Below are 19,496 nucleotides of genomic sequence, written 5' to 3'. Positions count from 1 at the left end.
AATTGTACTATTAATCTTGATGTCCTGTTACTTCATCTAACCTCTTTGGAGCTATGACTGTTGTTCTGAACACTAATTTGGGGTTTGGCCTGGAGCGGGGCTTACATTAACGCTCGGTTATATAGTGAGTCAATGAAAGAGCTGATGAACTGTACCCTTCATTTTCATTTCTAACTAACCGGGAAACGATCTGCTGCTTGTCTTATTGTCTTAAGTGATTATCTTAAAAAAAAAAAGTTCAGCAAATTTATAAAGTGTTTCAAGATTCAGACAGTCATAGCTCAAGATTATTTTCTAATTATGCCCTACAGTTTCTGCTTTGGTAAAGGAATGTCTTTTGCCATAAATAGGTGAGATGGATTTGAGGTTTCAGGGACAGGAGAGTACAGTAGCTCAGAGCCGGCAGAGATGCTCCTGAAAATAGAGCAAGTCTTCATGATGGGATGTAGAGAGATATTTAGAAAGACCCTTACTTAAATGTTGTTTCTTAGTCCCATTTCTACCCCCTGAGTGTTGATTGGGGGAGAGTGAAGAGCTGATGGTGTGAAACACTTGGTGTTCAATGGAGGAAATCATGGCACTAAACAAGCTTTCTGATGTTTTCATTATCTCTTCAATTAACAATTTAATGTCACAGCGTGACAGTGTATAGCATCATAGGGCTGCTTAACTTATTTTAAAACCATGAGATATTTTAGGCATAAATAAATAGAGAAAAATGGAATACTCATCTCTGTGTATACCATCTACCTTAAGAAATAAAATATTACAGACATTATTGAAGCATCCTCTGTTCCTTTTTCTCTATTCTGTAGAGATCAATATAGACTTTGGTGTTTAACATTCTCATTTCTCTTTTGATAATTGTATACAGGCATACCTAATGTTATGTGTGCTATTTTGCTTATTTCTTGAACTTGATATACATGGTCTTCTTCCATAACCCTCTAAAATTAACTTTTATGTTTTTGCTATCAGAATATATAGATATATTGGTTCTAATCCATTCTGTTTATACTGTTATGTAGCTTCCTGTTGTTTAATTATACCACAGTATTTTAATTCATTTTGTGGCTGATTTAAATTTTGATAGACTACATTTTTTTTTTTTTTTTTTTTGCTATTTCAAAAAATTCTTCAGTGAACATTTGTGAGTACTTTCCTGTACACATTGTGAGGGTTTCTCTAGGCTGTTACCTTGGAGTAGGATTTGTTGGGCCATAGAATTAACATCTCTTCAACTTTGCTACAGGATGCCTAGTTGCTTTACCAATTTATAGCCTCAGCTGCAATGTTATTTTATGTTCCATGTTACTACTTGTTAATTTTAAACTTTTAAGTTCTGCTAATCCAATGGATGGGAAATGACATCTCATTGTTGTAATTTATGTTTCCTTAATTAACACCTTGTAATAATTAATAATTTTTAGCAGTTTCATTTGGTATAGGTAGGGAGCATATTATGCTTTGCTTGAAGTTCATTAAATATCAGTTCAATCATGCTACCGCTAACTGTTCTTTAATTTTTAGATGATTGGAATCCATATTCATACCCATATAAAAAACTGGATTATGGAAAATGGGAGCTGTATATACCACCAAAGCAGAATAAATCTGTGGTAGTCCCTCATGGATCCAAATTAAAGGTACTTTTTTCCTCCTGTTTGTATTTGAATGGATTTATTTTTAATCCTGTATGCAAAGTTTGATTTAAAACATGAGAATGTAAACCGATGCATGATAATCGTGGGAAAAACAGCATAAATGTTCAAATGGAGGAAATTGAAGAGAGCGTATCCACAAATTGGAACGTGTTAGATTAGAACTGTTTGATTGGAAAGGGGCCAAACTCAGTTGTATTATCAACTTTGGAAACTTTATATAAAGAGTGATTGAGTAATTGTAAAACATAGCTTAGAAAACAGAAAGTTTAATAGAAAATTGAAACCTGTCTTTAAATCAGCAAATGTGGAGAGAATTTTTACCTGTAAGGACATCTTTGGTAAAACTGATTTTGTGATGAGCCATCTGGATGTGGAAGGTGATACGGTTTTGGGGACACATGCATTATGGGACGTGCTCTGTGGCATTTCCCCTTTCTGGTCTTTGACACGAGGTCCTTGTTTCTCTTGCTCTTCTGTGGCGAGGCCACCTGGGTGGAGCTGCCAGAGGCGGGCTGAGCGTCCTCCGCACTCCCCTTGCTGCGGCTGACCATGCGGGCTGAGCGTCCTCCGCACTCCCCTTGCTGTAGCTGACCATGTGGGCTGCAGGGACACTCCGCACTCCCCTTGCTGCGGCTGACCATGCGGGCTGCAGGGACACTCCGCACTCCCCTTGCTGCGGCTGACCATGCGGGCTGCAGGGACACTCCGCACTCCCCTTGCTGCAGCTGACCATGCGGTCTGCAGGGACACTCCGCACTCCCCTTGCTGCAGCTGACCATGTGGGCTGCAGGGACACTCCGCACTCCCCTTGCTGTAGCTGACCATGAGGTCTGCAGGGACACTCCGCACTCCCCTTGCTGTAGCTGACCATGTGGTCTGCAGGGACACTCCGCACTCCCCTTGCTGCAGCTGACCATGCGGTCTGCAGGGACACTCCGCACTCCCCTTGCTGTAGCTGACCATGCGGTCTGCAGGGACACTCCGCACTCCCCTTGCCGCAGCTGACCATGTGGGCTGCAGGGACACTCCGCACTCCCCTTGCTGCAGCTGACCATGCGGTCTGCAGGGACACTCCGCACTCCCCTTGCTGCAGCTGACCATGTGGGCTGCAGGGACACTCCGCACTCCCCTTGCCGCAGCTGACCATGCGGTCTGCAGGGACACTCCGCACTCCCCTTGCTGCAGCTGACCATGCGGGCTGCAGGGACACTCCGCACTCCCCTTGCTGCAGCTGACCATGCGGTCTGCAGGGACACTCCGCACTCCCCTTGCTGCAGCTGACCATGCGGTCTGCAGGGACACTCCGCACTCCCCTTGCTGCAGCTGACCATGCGGTCTGCAGGGACACTCTGCAGAGCCCACTGGGGCTCAAGGGCTGATGGGCCCCGAAGTCTAATTTACAGGGTTAAGGCACTTGATTCTATAACAAGCTATTTAAATCCTTTAACATTTACTTGATTTTGCTCATATAATTATATAATATTTCCATGTTCCTTGCTTCTCTTTCCCTCCCTCAGACATTCAATAGCATTCATAGCATTTATCTTTTTTAACAGTTTATTTATTGATTTTTGAAAAAGCTGAAGGAGAGAGAGAGAGAAACAGGGCCAGAGGGAACGGGAAACATCAACTCACAGTGCAGTAGCTGCTGTCTGTATGTGCCCTGACCAGGCGAGCACGGGGTTCGAACTGGCAACCTCCGAGGTCCAGGTCCACACCCTAGCTACTGCGCCACCACAGGTCAGGTCCTAGCATTTATCTTGATAAGTCACGTGACTGAATTATCATTCTTATGGGTATTTATTATTTAACAACATTTCCTCTGAGTTAAAGAATATTTAAAATCCAAATGGATTGCATATTTGTTTTCCAGGGGCTTTTTCTTTTCTTTTTTTTTTTTAAAACACACAAATAATGAAATTATAAGTGTATCTGGAAATGTCTAAAGTATTGCCACTGAAAATATAGTTACCAGAAGAGCATACTGACTGTAATAAAGAGACATTTTAACATGGCAGGGCAGCCAAGGTTCCTGTTAATCTGTAGTGAAAGAGAGAAAAAGTAGCTACAGTATACAGTAAGAGGGATTTAAATTTAATATAAATAATCCCTTCTCCAAGTCAGTATAAGCTCGCCAAGAGCAGGGCCTTTGCCATTTGTTTGCTAATGTTGTATATTCTCAGTTCTTGGAGCCGTGCCTGGCACAGCGCAGGCACACGAGGAACAGGGACTGAATGGGAAAGCAGTTTTAGGAATAAACCAAACAGCTTGACATTTTTATATTTTTATATTTTTTATGGTTTATTGAGCCCGATTTTATGGAAACTGTGAGGCAAGGCAGGTATTACAGCGCTACTGATCTCATTGTCACTTTAGGTCTTGTGCCCATTTTTGCTTTTTTTTTTTTTTTTCACAGAGACAGAGAGAAAGTCAGAGAGAGGGACAGATAGGGACAGGCAGACAGGAATAGAGAGAGATGAGAAGCATCAATCATCAGTTTTTCGTTGCGACACCTTAGTTGTTCATTGATTGCTTTCTCATATGTGCCTTGACCGTGGGCCTTCAGCAGACCGAGTAACCCCTTGCTCAAGCCAGCGACCTTGGGTCCAAGCTGGTGAGCTTTGCTCAAACCAGATGAGCCTGCGCTCAAGCTGGCGACCTTGGGTCTTGAACCTGGGTCTTCTGCATCCCAGTTCAATGCTCTATCCACTGCGCCAATCAGGCTTGCTTGTTTTTTTTTTAAGAACTAAAACTTACTGATTTTTTAAAGTGCTGAGGATGATATTCTGCCTTCTTTTAAGTTACAGCATTTACTGGTACCATTACTAGCTTTTCCATTAGACAGTGGATGAATGAATTTTGGTATGTTGTTTTACATGGGAAATGATAATTACTAGGAATGAATCATTATTAATATATAGGGAACAATGGTAGGCATTTGTCTCTCCTCTTGGACTGCACATCTTTTGTACTTGTTGTTATCAACTGATGTTTGTCCCCTCCCAAACACCTCAATTTTTTTTTTCTTTTTTTACAGAGACAGAGAGACAGAGAGAGGGATAGATAGACAAGAACGGAGAGATGAGAAGCATTAATCATCAGTTTTTCGTTGTTCACTGCGACACCTTAGTTGTTCATTGATTGCTTTCTCATATGTGCCTTGACCGTGGGCCTTCAGCAGACTGAGTAACCACTTGCTCAAGCCAGTGACCTTGGGCCCAAGTTGGTGAGCTTTTGCTCAAACCAGATGAGCCCACGCTCAAGCTGGCAACCTCGGGGTCTCGAACCTGGGTCCTCAGCATCCCAGTCCGATGCTCTATCCACTGTACTACTGCCTGGTCAGGCAACCCCCCCCCCCCAATTTTTTATGTTGGAGTTCTAGTGCCTGATTTGTGATGGTGCTGGTAGCTGGGGCTTTGGTGGGTGACTGGGCCCTGAGGTGGAAGCCTTCAGAGACGGGTTTTTAGTGTCTGCGAAGGGGCTGCAGAGATCTGTAACCCCTCCCACCACGGGAGGACACGGGGAGAAATCTGTGAACTGGAAGGGGGCCCTCACCTAAGGTACAGGCGCCCAGTCTCAGGCTTCCAGCCCGCAGAACTGTGAGAAAGCAGTTTCAGTGTCCATAAGGACACAGTTTGTGATAGCAGCCCAAACAGACTAATAATGTTGCTTTCCATACTGTGCTATGTACTAGGCTTTCTTTCAAAAATTTATAATATGAAATCAAATAAGCCGATAATAAATAAATGTGGCTTTTCAATTTTCTCTTGGCTTTAAAAGTCTATGGTGAATGGCAAATAAATGTTAAACAAGTATGAACTGAAGTGTTGTGTAATCTATCTTCATTATTATTCTCTAAAAATTTCAGTGAAGATCATTAACTGGAAATTTCGGCCCAAAATATTATTTGCAGTGTTTACATGTTTCAGGTGTTGATGAAACATTCAGATGCTAGTGTAATGTTAATATGGTGATATTTTTCATTTGTAGGAAATGACACATCATATTTTCTTTGGGGAAGGGCTTATATTATCTATAAAAGATAGACTAACTTGAGGTTTCTGGCCTTTCAGTCTGAGGTTGTCCCTAGGTAGACTATCTTGGTAATTAAAAATCTTGTTTTAAATTGAACTTGACAGTTCATTTCAGTCCACAAGGGATTGACCTTTATAACTCACTTGAGAATGTTTCTCTTATGAATTATCTGGTAACTATTAACAAAAAAAGAACTGTTAACATCATTGAAATAATAGCTTTGTTTTCTCTGCAAAACACCTGGTCTTTTCAACTGAACACTTTGAAAGATGATATCTAATTGCTTCTCCGGTTATTTGAGTGTCCCTCTTTTATGTTTTTAAGTGAGTTTACCAAAAAAAAATATTATAAAAATAAAACAATAAGGTAAATTAAACCTTCAAAGCTTTAAAGCTTTAAGGAAGGAATACAAGACTAGGTTTGTGAAGGATAATGAGGCATGTATTACTCATATAATAACCCTTTTTCTTCTGGTTGCATAGCCAAGCTAATTTATGTTAAGGTAATTTTGTGTTCACTGTTTAAAAAAACTGGGTGTGGCAAAAGTGGACTTACTGTTTGAGTACACAAGTGTTTATTCTTGTATTATTATTTATTAATTACTGTATTATTTTCATGTGAACAACTGTAAACCTACTTTTGTCGCTCCCTGTATACACCTTAAAAAAAAACTCAAGTTGCTTCTTAGAAATTTGACGCAATGATTGTATTTGTTAAGCCAGGTGCTTACCCTTGGTATGTGATGCTGCACTAAATTGTCATATATATGTAGAGGGTGTACTTGTTTTAAAAATAAAGTGCTCCTGGCCTGACCAGGCGGTGGCATAGTGGATAGAGCATTGAGCTGGGTAGTTGAGCACCCAGGTTTGAAACCCGGAGATTGCTGACCTGAGCGTGGGCTCCTCGGGCTTGAGGGTGGGCTCTCCAGCTTGAGCACGGGGTCGCTGACTTAAAGTCAAAAGGTGCTGGCTTGAAGCTTAAGGCTCACCAGCTTGAGTCCAAGGATGCTGGCTTGAGCAAGGGGTCACTCGCTCTGCTTGAGCCCCCCCCCCCCATCAAGGCACATATGAGAAAGCAATCAATGAACAACTAAGGTGCCACAATAAAGAATTGATGCTTCTCATCTCTCTCCCTTCCAGCCTGTCTGTCCATCTCTTTCTGGCGCTCTAAAAAAAATAAAAAAATAAAAAATAAAAAAAATAAAGTGCTCCTGGCGGGAAACATGAGTGAGCAGTTTGTTCATTCCCTGATGGCAACGGGAAATAACCGAGGGGCAGCGACATTGCAGCAGGCCTGGTAGCATGTTTATGCAGTGACCAGAGAGGCGGAGGAAAGGAGATTTTAACCTGCGGGCACTGCGTCAGGAAAGTGTGCGTATTGGTCGAAGTTGCAACGGGAAGCAAATGGCACACTGGGAGAAAGGGCAGCTTGAAAAAGTTTGATTTTTGTTTCGTTTTGTTTTTCCAAAAGGCTGTTTTTAAAGTTGAGCATTCAGGGATCCAGACGGAAGTTCAAAGGAGGCCGGGGCAAGTGGGCTTCGTAGCACCCAGATTGTTACCTTTTCCAGCCCACAGGAACGGGAGCAATCGCGAGCACCCGGAGGGAGGGACAGACGTCCTGAGAGGAGCTTTGAGCTTTGGTGAGGGACACAGTCAGGTGATGGGAACCCTCCTGGGAAGGAGCTGAGGAGAACAGGAAATGGACGCTCTCATCTTTCGCCTTCTCCTTGCTCTCTCCGAACTGCACAATCTCAGTGAGAAGTCAGAGCTCTGGGGAATACGGTCCAAGTAGATGCGCTTCCTGCGCCAGAGCGCTGGGTGAGGAGTGGGTCTGTCCTAACTAGGAAAAGATAGCTCAGGGGGTCAGGGAAGACCTCCCGTCAGAAGTAAGAGGTCAGGGGAAACAAACCTGAATGGTGGGTGAGAGAGGCAAACCATGTGAAGAATTCCTTTTTTATTCTTCTGACTCCATTTTCTCTTCTCTCATCATTCTGATTAATACTATTATGTTAAAAAATGATTAAAGAAGACAGTTTAGGTTCTACAAACAAACTTTATCCAACACTTGATGAATTGGACAGACTTTATTTGGAGAACTGTCAAATGGGGCAGAAGGCAGGAAGCTTTTATAGAATAAAGAGTAAAGAACAAGGAAGAGAAAATTAGAAAGTATCTGATTGGCTGAAGCCACATAGCCCGACTTTGTTTGGGGCGGGGTCTGCTGTGTTTCTGGACAGGTGGAGCACGTCCAGGGCCAGTTGTGGTTTGCTGATGTGACATCCTGGGTAGGAGCAGCTCCATCTGGGGCTTGGAAAGGTATTTCAACAGCACTCAGATGACTAGCAATGGCTATTAGAATTGTCTTCGCTTTAGTGCTAGGGTGTTTGTGTACTTGAACTTTGCCTTGCCGTTCAGTAACAAAACAGACTAGAACAGAGGTTTCTTGCTACCAGGCATTTAACATTTTCTAAGGGTCACATTTTAGTGAGCTTGAGCTGCCATAGCAGAATATCATGCGCTGGGTGTCTTAAACCAGTGCTTTTCAACCAGCGTGCCGTGAGAAATGGTCAGGTGTGCCGAGGGGAAATTAAACATGGGTCCCCAAACTAGGGCCTGTGTGCCGGATACGGCCTGTGGAGGCTATTTATATGGCCCGCCACCAGCCGCCTCCATCCGAACATAAACATTCCCCTCACAATCCCTCCAGCTATCAGCGACAGGAAGAGTGGAGGCACAGGGAACGCTCACTGACCAATCACCTTCTAGGATTCATCCCAACCACTAGCGATGAACCAATAGTAGGCCGCCTCTCATCCACACCCAGGAAGGTCCCCATTGGGCTGCCACGCACTTGTCATTGTGTGGCCGCAGCGAGTAGTTGAAGCTGCTACTCCTCCCCACAGTCCCGATTTCTAATTGTGGTCAGGACTGGAGGTAAATGTTGCCACCACTAGATGAAGCCTCAGCCTCAGCTGGTTATGTCTATCCTGATGGTGTTTATAGATATTTGACCTTTTTATTTTTAAAAGAGGCCCCCACAGAGGGTGATATACAGTGCATCACGATGCATCACAATGTTATCTAACTTTAAAGCTAAAGTTTGCTGATCTTCCTTTGGACAGTTTTTGCTTATCTGTTGCCAAGGAGTTCCCCATTCTGGCCAACAAAGCTATTTTGACATTGCTCCCATTTTCAACCACATATCTATGTGAGCTGAGCTTCTCAAGCTTGACTGTGATAAAAACTAAAAACAGAGAGACTGAAAACTGTTGACGAAGAGCTTCGTGTGAGTCTTTCTACCATTCCTGCCAGGATATCCCTTTTGTGTTCATCAAAGCAGGCCCAAGTTTCACACTGAGTATAAATACATTTAGAAACTATATTATTAACTATATTTATAATATGTACTGTGTTAGAGTGTCATTTTATGTCATTTTGGTAGGTGGTGTGCCACAGGATTTTGTAAATGTAAAAAATGTGCCGCGGCTCAAAAAAGGTTGAAAATCACTGTCTTAAACCATAGAAGTTTGCGTTTCCACAGTTCTGAAGGCTGGAAATCTGAGATCCTCCAGCATGGTTGGATTCTGGTGAGAGTTCTTTTCCTGAATTGTAGAAAGCTCGCTTTTTGTGTGTCCTCACATGACAGTAGTCTCATGATCAGGGCTCTACCCTCATAACCTCATTTAAACCTGACTATCTCACAAAGGCCCGATCACCAACTACCATCACATTGGAGTTAGGGCTTCGATATATGAATTTGGGGCTGGAGCATACTTCAGAGCAGATCTGATTGCTTTTCTAAAGTATCAATAAATCAGATCTGATAGCAAACCGATAGCAAAGGGACAGGAAACCTAATACTTGTGTTTGCAGTTTTCTTAGATAAAACATGAAAAAAAAACTAGAGATCACTTTACATTCACATGTAATTTCTCCTTGTGGTAACTCTAGGAGAGGAGGTATTGTTACTGTTCTCATTTCATAGAGGGCTACTCTGAGGTGTAGAGAGGTTAAGTGGAGGGTAGAAGCTGGCCTTGAGTTCAGACTTGTCTGACAGTGAAGGCCGTGCTCTTAACCATACTGCTACATGGTGCTCAGGCTTCACAGGGAAAAGCTGGGGAAGAAGTGATGCCGAGGGAGGAGAGCTGGAGCTTTACCCATATTTATATTGAATACATTGTTTTATACCCTATTTTCTTTCTTTCTTTTTTGTATGGACATCATCATCCCCGTTTTTCAAGGTGCTGCAAAACCAAGTGTCGAAGGTACCTTCCCTGAGAATAGAAAGGAGATACATAATTTGTGGGAAGAGTGGGTTTTACAGGGTTAAAGACCAGATGGAGAGCTGGAGTGAGATTACTGGGCAGAAAGATACTATTGAAAGAGTTTTGAGAAGGGATGGGACATGTTTAAGAATTAGTACCTAAGTATTTGCTTAAGACTAATCTTTTTTTTTTTTTTTTGTATTTTTCTGAAGCTGGAAACGGGGAGAGACAGTCAGACAGACTCCCGCATGCGCCCGACCGGGATCCACCCGGCACGCCCACCAGGGGCGACGCTCTGCCCCTCCGGGGTGTCGCTCTGCCACGACCAGAGCCACTCTAGCACCTGGGGCAGAGGCCAAGGAGCCATCCCAGTGCCCGGGCCATCTTTGCTCCAATGGAGCCTCAGCTGCGGGAGGGGAAGAGAGAGACAGAGAGGAAGGGGGGGGGTGGAGAAACAAATGGGCGCTTCTCCTGTGTGCCCTGGCCGGGAATCGAACCCGGGACTCCTGCACGCCAGGCCAACGCTCTACCGCTGAGCCAACCGGCCAGGGCCTTAAGACTAATCTTATGAGCACTCTATCTTTGTTTCTGGAACACACACACACACACACACACTTTCATGTATACCTACCTGTATACACACAAACGCACACATTTACACATTTTTTTGGTCTGTTTTCTTCTCTCCACATTTTCTGTTCACTGTTTCAGAAATTTCTAATATTTGGATATTGGACCTCCTAAATCTTTTCTTTTTCTCAAGTTGCCCATCGTCTTTCTTTTCTTTTACACTTTGAGAAGTTACTTTATCTTCCAAGTGCTTTTATTTTAGTAATATTTTTAACATTTCTAATAAAATACTTTGTTTTCTTCCTTTCTCAGAGGTTCTGCCCTTGTTAAATGTTCTAGATATTTTTTTTTCTTTTTGAGAATATTAATCATTGATATTTTCCTTTATTTTTTTTTCAACTTTTTTCCCTTACTCCCCTACCCTTGGCTCTGTTTAGATTTTATTTTTCCTGTTTTCTTTTAGTCTCTGTCTTTCATATTGCAGACTTTCTTCAAAAGCCTGGTAATCCTTGGTTATACAGTGATATTTTAGAATGATGTAGAAAAGAAATTGACGATTCAGTGCACACGCACAGGGCTTTGTGCCGGTGAGCTTGAGTGTTAGGTAGTCAGAAAGTCCGCCCGCCTTCAGATTGATGGCAGGAAGGGAAGGTTTTTCTCTGGGGCCATTTATTTTTTCCGAGACAGATCTTTCAGTTTTCTACGAGGCAGAGGCAGAGGCAGAAGGGCTGTGGAGTGAAGGACTTTATACTTGGCTAATAGTGTCCATGGATAAGGGCAGGGAATGTGGATGAGGGTCCCACCTTTCAGTAAAACATTGTCAGTAAAAGTCCTTCTGTTTTCCACAGTATGATTCATCTCCGCCATCTGCTCTGCTCATTGTTTCTGGCTTTGGAGCCTTCTTTGCTTAGTGGTTTTCAGAGAATGAACGTATGAGAAGTTCCTATTTGGGGGCTGGGAACTGTTGTTGTGGAGGGATACTTGTTTGCTTGTCTGTAGAGGGCGGAGGCAAGGCTGTAGAGAGGGCGGAGGCAAGGCTGTAGAGAGGGCGGAGGCAAGGCTGTAGAGGGCGGAGGCAAGAGGGCAGAGGCAAGGCTGTAGAGGGCGGAGGCAAGGCTGTAGAGGGCGGAGGCAAGGCTGTAGAGGGCGGAGGCAAGGCTGTGAGGCAAGGATGCGCTCACCTGGCAGATCGCTGCGTTCACAGTCTTCTGTTGGACTAGGAGGCTGGAGGAGCCGTGTCTCCTTGGCATTCTGGGAGGCAGACTGGCCAGCTCTCAGCAAGTTCCCTTCGCCATGTCAGATCGGAATGTTTCTGTTCTAAGTAGGTCCTTACCCCCCCCCTCCCCCCCCCCCCCCCCCCCCCCCCCCGCCCCAGACCACTTTCTGTTTTGCAAAACTATTGAAATTTCTGGTATCATGTCTGCTTTTCTGTTATTATATTTTATTTTTTTTTCTGTTATTTATTTTAACAGAAATTTGGTAGGTTCGTCATTTTAAATTTGTTCTTTTTAACACCCTTCTTCAAATGGAGGAGGAAAGAAAGTATGTTTACTGGATAGAAGAATATTTTCTAATTCTAGGTCATTTTTGTCATATTCCATGACTATAAGATTTTGATCAAACTGATTATTTCCTGTTTGTCATGTCTTTACATATTATTATATGTGATAAAGAATTTCTTCTCTATGACCCACAGAAAATCCTTTACTCACTTCACTTGTTACCTGGTTCAACTTAATCAGCCTTTCAGACCCTGAAACATCTAATTTGTGGGAGAATGCATAGTGAGAATTAGATGCCCTTTTCCTTATCACAGAGATTGTAATTCTTTGTGTTTGCAAAATACAATATGAATGTTATTGAACATAAATAACATACTAGGAAAGGGTCTTCCTCTGTCCACGAGAATAAAGGCTTGTTAATTGATTCATCTTCCTTCCTTCCTTCCTTCCTTCCTTCCTTCCTTCCTTCCTTCCTTCCTTCCTTCCTTCCCTCCCTCCCTCCCTCCCTCCCTTCCTTTCTCTTTCACTCCCTCCCTCCCTCCCTTCCTTTCTCTTTCCCTCCCTCCCTCCCTCCCTTCCTTTCTCTTTCCCTCCCTCCCTCCCTCCCTCCCTCCCTCTCTCCCTCCCTCCATTCCTTCCTCCCTTCCTTCCTTCCTTCTTTTCTGAAGCTCCTAGAAAGGTGGTAAGAAACACAACATAAATATGTAAATTCCCAAAGCAGTCTGTTTGCCAGTCTGTGAAGTAAATAGCTCTGTTTGCCTGGAAGACGGATGAGATAGAAAATGGGAGAGTTGCCTTATATTTTGACCTTGCTTTACATATATTTTAATTAAAATTTTGCTCCTTTTCTTAATATCCTAATTAACACATATTTTCCATTGCCTGCACTTGGAGCACTGTACTACCCTCCCTGGATTAATGTGATGGAATGGAGATAAAAGACCTGCATTTTGTATTTATTGTCCACTTGGAGAAGCTCCCCAGAAACAAAGGAGTTGCTTTAGCATTCTGTAGCTGGTCAGGGAATAGAAGAAGCAGCTGATATTTTGTGAGAAGTTTATGACGGAAAACAGGAATAAGCAAGTGACGTAGTTAGTTGTTTTTTCAATGCATTTGTTAGTAGTGTAGTTATCTTTGTATTTGACTACACGCTGATGGGCTTAGGGGGAATCCAAGAGAGAAGATGACCGAGAGAAGACAGAATTAGAGAGAAATTACTGAGGGGGTGCAGAGATGGGGCAGTTTAAAGGGGTAGTTTCCATAGTTAGGGAATGATGATCAGAGGAGAAGCATTTTCAACTTGGTTTTGAAGGAGTTAATGGATGTAGGTTAATGAATAGATTGTTAGGGGCCCATTAGGAAATAAAAATATAAAGCAAAGCAAGATTGTACAGATATCAATCAATTTTGTGTGTGAGCTTGTGGTGTGTGGGCTCCAAAAATACTTTTTCTGCCACCGTCGAAGCTCTAGCTGGGCCAATAGTCCAACGAACAAAGACAGATTAATATAGAGAAAAATGTGCAAAGTTTATTACCGAGACATGGGCCAGGGGTCTCATAAGTAGGAGACTCGGAACACATTGGGCAGGTGGGTTTATAGGCCATTTATGGACCAAGAAGACAGGGTCTGAGATTTTGAAGGAACTAGGCAGAGTGTAGGTAGCTGAGGAAGAGAGGAGCACACTGGGGAAGCCAGTTCCTGTTCGGCAGCTCCGAACAGCAGGGCACTGGGGGTCCCTGCCTGGAGCCTTCTGCCTGCGGTGAATCTGCTCCCGGTCCCTCGGGAAGCGGGCCTCCCGGTGAATCCGCTCCCGGTCCCCGGGGGAGCGGGCCTCCCGGTGAATCCGCTCCCGGTCCCTCGGGGAGCGGGCCTCCCGGTGAATCCGCTCCCGGTCCCCCGGGAAGCGGGCCTCCCGGTGAATCCGCTCCCGGTCCCTCGGGAAGCGGCCTCCCGTCTGAGTCTCATAGGCGGCAGAGGGGGAGGGTCAGAGAGTCTTCGAGTTTTTTGTTTCCTTAAACAGCAGCATAAAATCAATTTCTCAGAAGGCACAGTTTTAGGGTAGCAAAACTTTTGGTCCCCCTCAGCAGTCAATTTGATTTCTTTTCATTGATTTATAAAGATATCAGGTATATGAGGAAATTAAAACTGTGGATCTATCAATAGTTCAGGAAACTTTAAGAACATTGTAGGGCAGCAAAATTGCTAAATTTTGACAGAGATTCTTTTTTGCTTTTTCTTAAATCCTGCAATACTTAAAAACTCAGTAATTTTTAATAATGATCACTCTATTTTTTAATCTATGCTTCTTTTTTAAGGATTTTGACCCTTAAATGATCTCATTTTTTAAACTTTTTTTTTTATTGATTTGAGAGAGAGAAGGAGAGAGACATGTTTGCTGTTCACTTATTAATGCACTCATTGGTTCATTCCTGTACGTGCCCTCGTTACTGTGGAAATGACGAGCCCTCGGTTCTTGTCTTCCTGAAGGAAAGAGTTCAGTGAGAAGACGAAGTTCGGCAAGGAAAGGAATAATTTATTGGCTTTGCAGGAGGGAAGGAGGAAAGGAGGCCTCGGGGACAGAGTCAGGGGTTAGCCCCAGACGAGCTGCCGCTGCCCTCTGCTCCCCAGCTGCCAGCCTCACGGGGTCCCTTAGAAGTTAGAGTAAAGAGAGAGGCAAGGAAAACGCCCCTGGAGGCAAGAGGAGGAGGCAGAGTAGGGGGAAGGTGTGCTCCCAGCAAGAGCAGGGTCCTCTGTCTTAAGGGCTTTTAAGGGCAGGGATCTTAAGGGCGGCTGCAGGGGAAGATCTCAATAGAGTATTCATCGGCTTTCCAGGTGTGTCCGTTCACGGTCCTGGTCTCCACTGGCTGTTCAGCACCAGGACGGGGGTCATTAGTCAGTGCAGCCATGGCGTCACTTGTCTGGTTTGGCTGCTGTTCTGGGCATGGACCTGAAACACAAGTGAAGCCTAGATGTATTTGATGTGGGTCAGAGCCACATTCTCCTGGGGGCTTTATGCTTAAGGGCTGTTCTCCAACCCCCTGCTCATTCCCTCCTCTAAGGGACTCTAACCCATATGCCTAGCCACAGGCCAGGGGAAGGGAGGTCAGGGGAGGGCGGAACCACAGGACCAGCGATATGCTAGGGGGGAGCGGTTGCCCTGGCTCAGAGCCCCCCCCTTTTTTTTTTCCCTGAGAGAGATAGAGAGAGGGACAGATAGGGACAGACAGGAAGGGAGAGAGATGAGAAGCGTCAATTCTTCACTGTGGCTCCTTAGTTGTTCATTGATTGCTTTCTCATATGTACCTTGACCTGGGGGCTACAGCAGAGCAAGTGACCCCTTGCTCAAGCCAGCAACCTTGGGCTCAAACTAACAAACTCTGGGTTCAAGCCAGTGACCATGTGCTGAAGCTGGTGAGTCCGCGCTCAAGCCAGTGTCCTTGAGGCCTCGAACCTGGGTCCTCTGCATTCTAGTCTGACACTCTATCCACTGCACCTCCCCCTGGTCAGGCACAGAGTACCTTAAAACGTTGGAATTTCTTAAGTGATGGGAGCTGTAAAGGTGTCTTTGGAAATCACCTAATTTTGGGTGCTATGGAGAACCAGCCACGTGATTGGTGAGTTGGAACTTTTGGTCCCACCCCCTGACTTCAGGGGCTGTTGACAGCCAGTTTCCAAAGGCCAATGATTTATTCATGCATGCCTATGTAATGATGCCTCCATGAAAACCGAAAGGACAGAGTTTGACGGGCTAGCAGACGGTGAACATGTGGAGATGGGAGCACAGCGTGCTTAGAGAAGTTATGTAAGTTCCCCACCCTTACCTATACCTTGTCCTATGCATTTCTTCCATCTGGCTGTTCCTGAGTTATATCCTTTTATAATACACTAGTGATCCGGTAAGTCAAATATCCTCTGAGCTCTGTGAGCCGCTCTAACAGAGTGATGGAACCCAGGGACAGGGGTGCTGTTGGACCTGCCAGTCTCTAGCTATCTTCCAGACGCATGGGAAGATAATGTCAGTATTATGTGAAACCCAGCTGGCTCCCTGAATTGCTTGTTGGTATACACACCCCCAACGGCCACACACTTTCGAATTGGGTCTCAGAGCCTTTTGTATAAAAATGCTGAAGTCATCTATTTTTAATTAACAAAAACCACCCACTGATAATGAACCCCCAATGTGCTCTTTTTCTCTTATTTCGTGAAGATTCCTAGAAGGACCGACTACTTTCAGATTTGGTTTTTCCTTCATCCTCACTTTCCATTCACTGCTTTCTATCCTGCCCTACTCTGATTTAATAAAATAAAGTAATACAAATAATTGGATGATGACAATTTAATTTAAGACCTATGAGTGGAGCAATGTAAATCTCATTTACCATTATGAATCCTCAGAACTACGTATTCTATCAGTATTTCATATACACGCATGAGTTCCACCGTGTCGTAGCCTGGGATAGGGTTTTCAATAGTCCACCGTTCCTGGGTGATTATTGCTAGTTATGCCGTGGGTAAAAATACATCAAAATACATCCTTTTTCTGTGAACCAGCTGCCAATTCACACTTGTCATAAATCACTGTTTTTTTTGCAGCTTACTTTTAGCACTTTGTTTTCCTATGACACATTCTATAGAAATTCTTTTAGCAGCAGCCTGAGATCTTATGTAGTTCACGTTTTGTCTAGGATTGGATTTTACTTATTATCGATGGCTAGATTCAAAGATGTTTACTCTCAGCGTGTTGACGACTTTGCTGCAGTATTCTTATACCCAGTGTTGATGATAAAAGTTCTGATTATTTGATTCTTCTTCTTTGCATGTAGGCAGCCTTTTCTCTCGGTCGTCACTGTATTTCCCCTTTACCCCGATGTCCTAAAACTTTTACAACCCTCTGCCCCGCTACGGGGTTTTATCTCTCACGATTTTCCTACCATGCTCTTATTCTCGTAACTGGTTCTCATGTTTCCCCAGTCCGTTTTCATATTATCACTGTCCTCATGATTTTAAGATTTAAAATCTGCGCATGTTTTTCTTCTGCTGCTCTGAATCCTTCGTGGTGAGCTCTCCCCACCCCTGACTTGATTATAGAGAGCTTTTAAACGGTGTGTTAAGAAGCTGACCTGGTCAATTTTGAGATTCCTCAGCACTCTCTTAAAATAAAGAGTTCTTTTTCTGTTTTATAATTGGGCTCCTGTGTACGATTATGCCTCAGTAATAATTTCTCTGTCTTAAAAGAATTGAACAACGTTGGCCTCCAGGCTGAATTTCATACCCATGAGCTTGTCATACGAAGCTGGCCAGGCCCTGGCCTTTGCTCCTTGCTTGCTTTGTGTTTGTCCTTGCCTCACTCAGTTCAGGCCCTGCGCTTCCCAGGTACTGCAGCCTGGGGGGTGCAGGGGTCGTCAAACTTTTTATAAAAACCGCCCACTTTTGCAGTGCTGGTCAACCTGGTCCCTACCGTGCAACCAAACAGCGCCGCGATTGGCCCATCATGAAAGCTGGAACGCCCACTAGTGGGCGGTAGGGACCAGGTCTACCAGCACTGCAAAAGTGGGCGGTTTTTATAAAAGGTTTGACGACCCCTGGAACAGAAATTGAGGCTCGCAGTTTGGAAGGCTGGAAGTCTGCGATCCGATCCGGAGGCCGGCCTGCTAGGGTTTCACTGACAGTCCTCAGCTGCCTTCCAGACGGCCAGTCTCTCGTTGTGTTCCCGTGTGGCTGAGAGCAGAGAGGGGACACGAGCTTCCTCCTGCCTGGAGTAAGGGTTCCTAATGGCATTCAGAGGGTTCCACCTCCTGTCCTCCTACAATCCCATTCCTTTCTCATAGGCCGCCCCTCTTAGCACACCATCACCATGCTGGTGGTGGGGGGGTCAACATATGCATTTTAGGGGGGGCACAAACATTCAGTCCACAACCATTCAGGATACTGTTCACACTGAACTACTTGCAGCTTCTCCAATAGTTTCAGGTCATATCTCAGCCAACACGAAGGCGCCATTCATTGTGCATGGAAATGCTTTCTGTAGTTTTTTGTAGTCTGGCAAGTTCCAGTCTTGTTAAGAGCTTACGTTTTATTTATTTCTGCTAAAGTTTTCTGTCATTTCAGACTCTACTTTCCACTTACCAACTACCTCTCTAGAGTCTGTTTCCTCCTTACTCTCGGTGATGACGGATGGATGTGTACTTCAGACTGACCTTTTTGAGGATAGGGACAGTGTCTCTGTCATCTTCGTGTCCCTGGGACTTAGTCATTTTAATTCATAGATCTACTCAATAATTGTTCATTTACTGTACATTTGCCTCTATTGGAAATATTTTTGCTTATGAATATTGTACGAAAAGTGAAAGAAATTTGTAAAGTGGTGTGTCCACAATGTTAAATCCGTTCCTTGAGGGTTAGGCATCTTAGACCAATAGGATTGCTGTTTATAAAGGGAATACGTACTGGGCATGTCAGGGTAAAAAGAAAGAAATTGGTCTGGATATTGCAGCTCATTTAATGAGTCGTTAACATTTCCTGCATTACTTTTAATATGAAGATCCTTGTGAGTCACTGTGCAGAGAACTGAATAGTGGAAAGAAGTTTTTTATTCTCAAGAAGATTTGAAATGCTCATTTTTATCTCGCGTATCCCCCTTCTCTCTTGTCAGACAGAAAACCTGCACTCGGGTGGGGCATGCGATCGCAGTGACCACCCTGTGCAGGGTCCCGGGCCAGTGTCTCGTCACCTTGTACTACTCTCCGATCGCAGTGACCACCCTGTGCAGGGTCCCGGGCCAGTGTCTCCTCACCTTGCCCTTCTCTCCGATCGCAGTGACCACCCTGTGCAGGGTCCCGGGCCAGTGTCTCCTCACCTTGCCCTTCTCTCCGATCGCAGTAACCACCCTGTGCGGGGTCCCGGGCCAGTGTCTGCCACCTTGTCCTTCTCTCCGATCGCAGTGACCACCCTGTGCGGGGTCCCGGGCCAGTGTCTCCTCACCTTGCCCTTCTCTCCGATCGCAGTGACCACCCTGTGCGGGGTCCCGGACCAGCGTCTCCTCACCTTGTCCTTCTCTCCGATCGCAGTGACCACCCTGTGCGGGGTCCCGGGCCAGTGTCTCCTCACCTTGCCCTTCTCTCCGATCGCAGTGACCACCCTGTGCAGGGTCCTGGGCCAGTGTCTGCCACCTTGTCCTTCTCTCCGATCTCAGTGACCACCCTGTGCGGGGTCCCGGGCCAGTGTCTCGTCACCTTGCCCTTCTCTCTGATCGCAGTGACCACCCTGTGCAGGGTCCCGGGCCAGTGTCTCCTCACCTTGTCCTTCTCTCCGATCGCAGTGACCACCCTGTGCGGGGTCCCGGGCCAGTGTCTCGTCACCTTGTCCTTCTCTCCGATCGCAGTGACCACCCTGTGCAGAGTCCCCGGCCAGTGTCTCCTCACCTTGTCCTTCTCTCCGATCGCAGTGACCACCCTGTGCAG

At 44.9% G+C, this 19,496-nt stretch overlaps 1 protein-coding gene across 1 annotated transcript in view; it reads left to right on the top strand.

The window, feature by feature from the left end:
- Nucleotides 1–19,496, top strand: part of GBE1 (1,4-alpha-glucan branching enzyme 1) — a 304,174-nt gene that overhangs the window by 95,986 nt on the left and 188,692 nt on the right. Inside the window, exon 3 of the mRNA XM_066347125.1 lies at nt 1,531–1,646. Within this exon, the coding sequence (XP_066203222.1) occupies nt 1,531–1,646 (116 nt within the window). The remainder of the gene's footprint in view (nt 1–1,530; nt 1,647–19,496) is intronic.

The sequence above is a fragment of the Saccopteryx leptura genome, chromosome 8 (assembly GCF_036850995.1).
Source record: "Saccopteryx leptura isolate mSacLep1 chromosome 8, mSacLep1_pri_phased_curated, whole genome shotgun sequence".
NCBI classification, from domain to species: domain Eukaryota; kingdom Metazoa; phylum Chordata; class Mammalia; order Chiroptera; family Emballonuridae; genus Saccopteryx; species Saccopteryx leptura.
The sequence above is the reverse complement of the archived record's forward strand: the minus strand, read 5'-3'. Positions and strand labels throughout refer to the sequence as shown.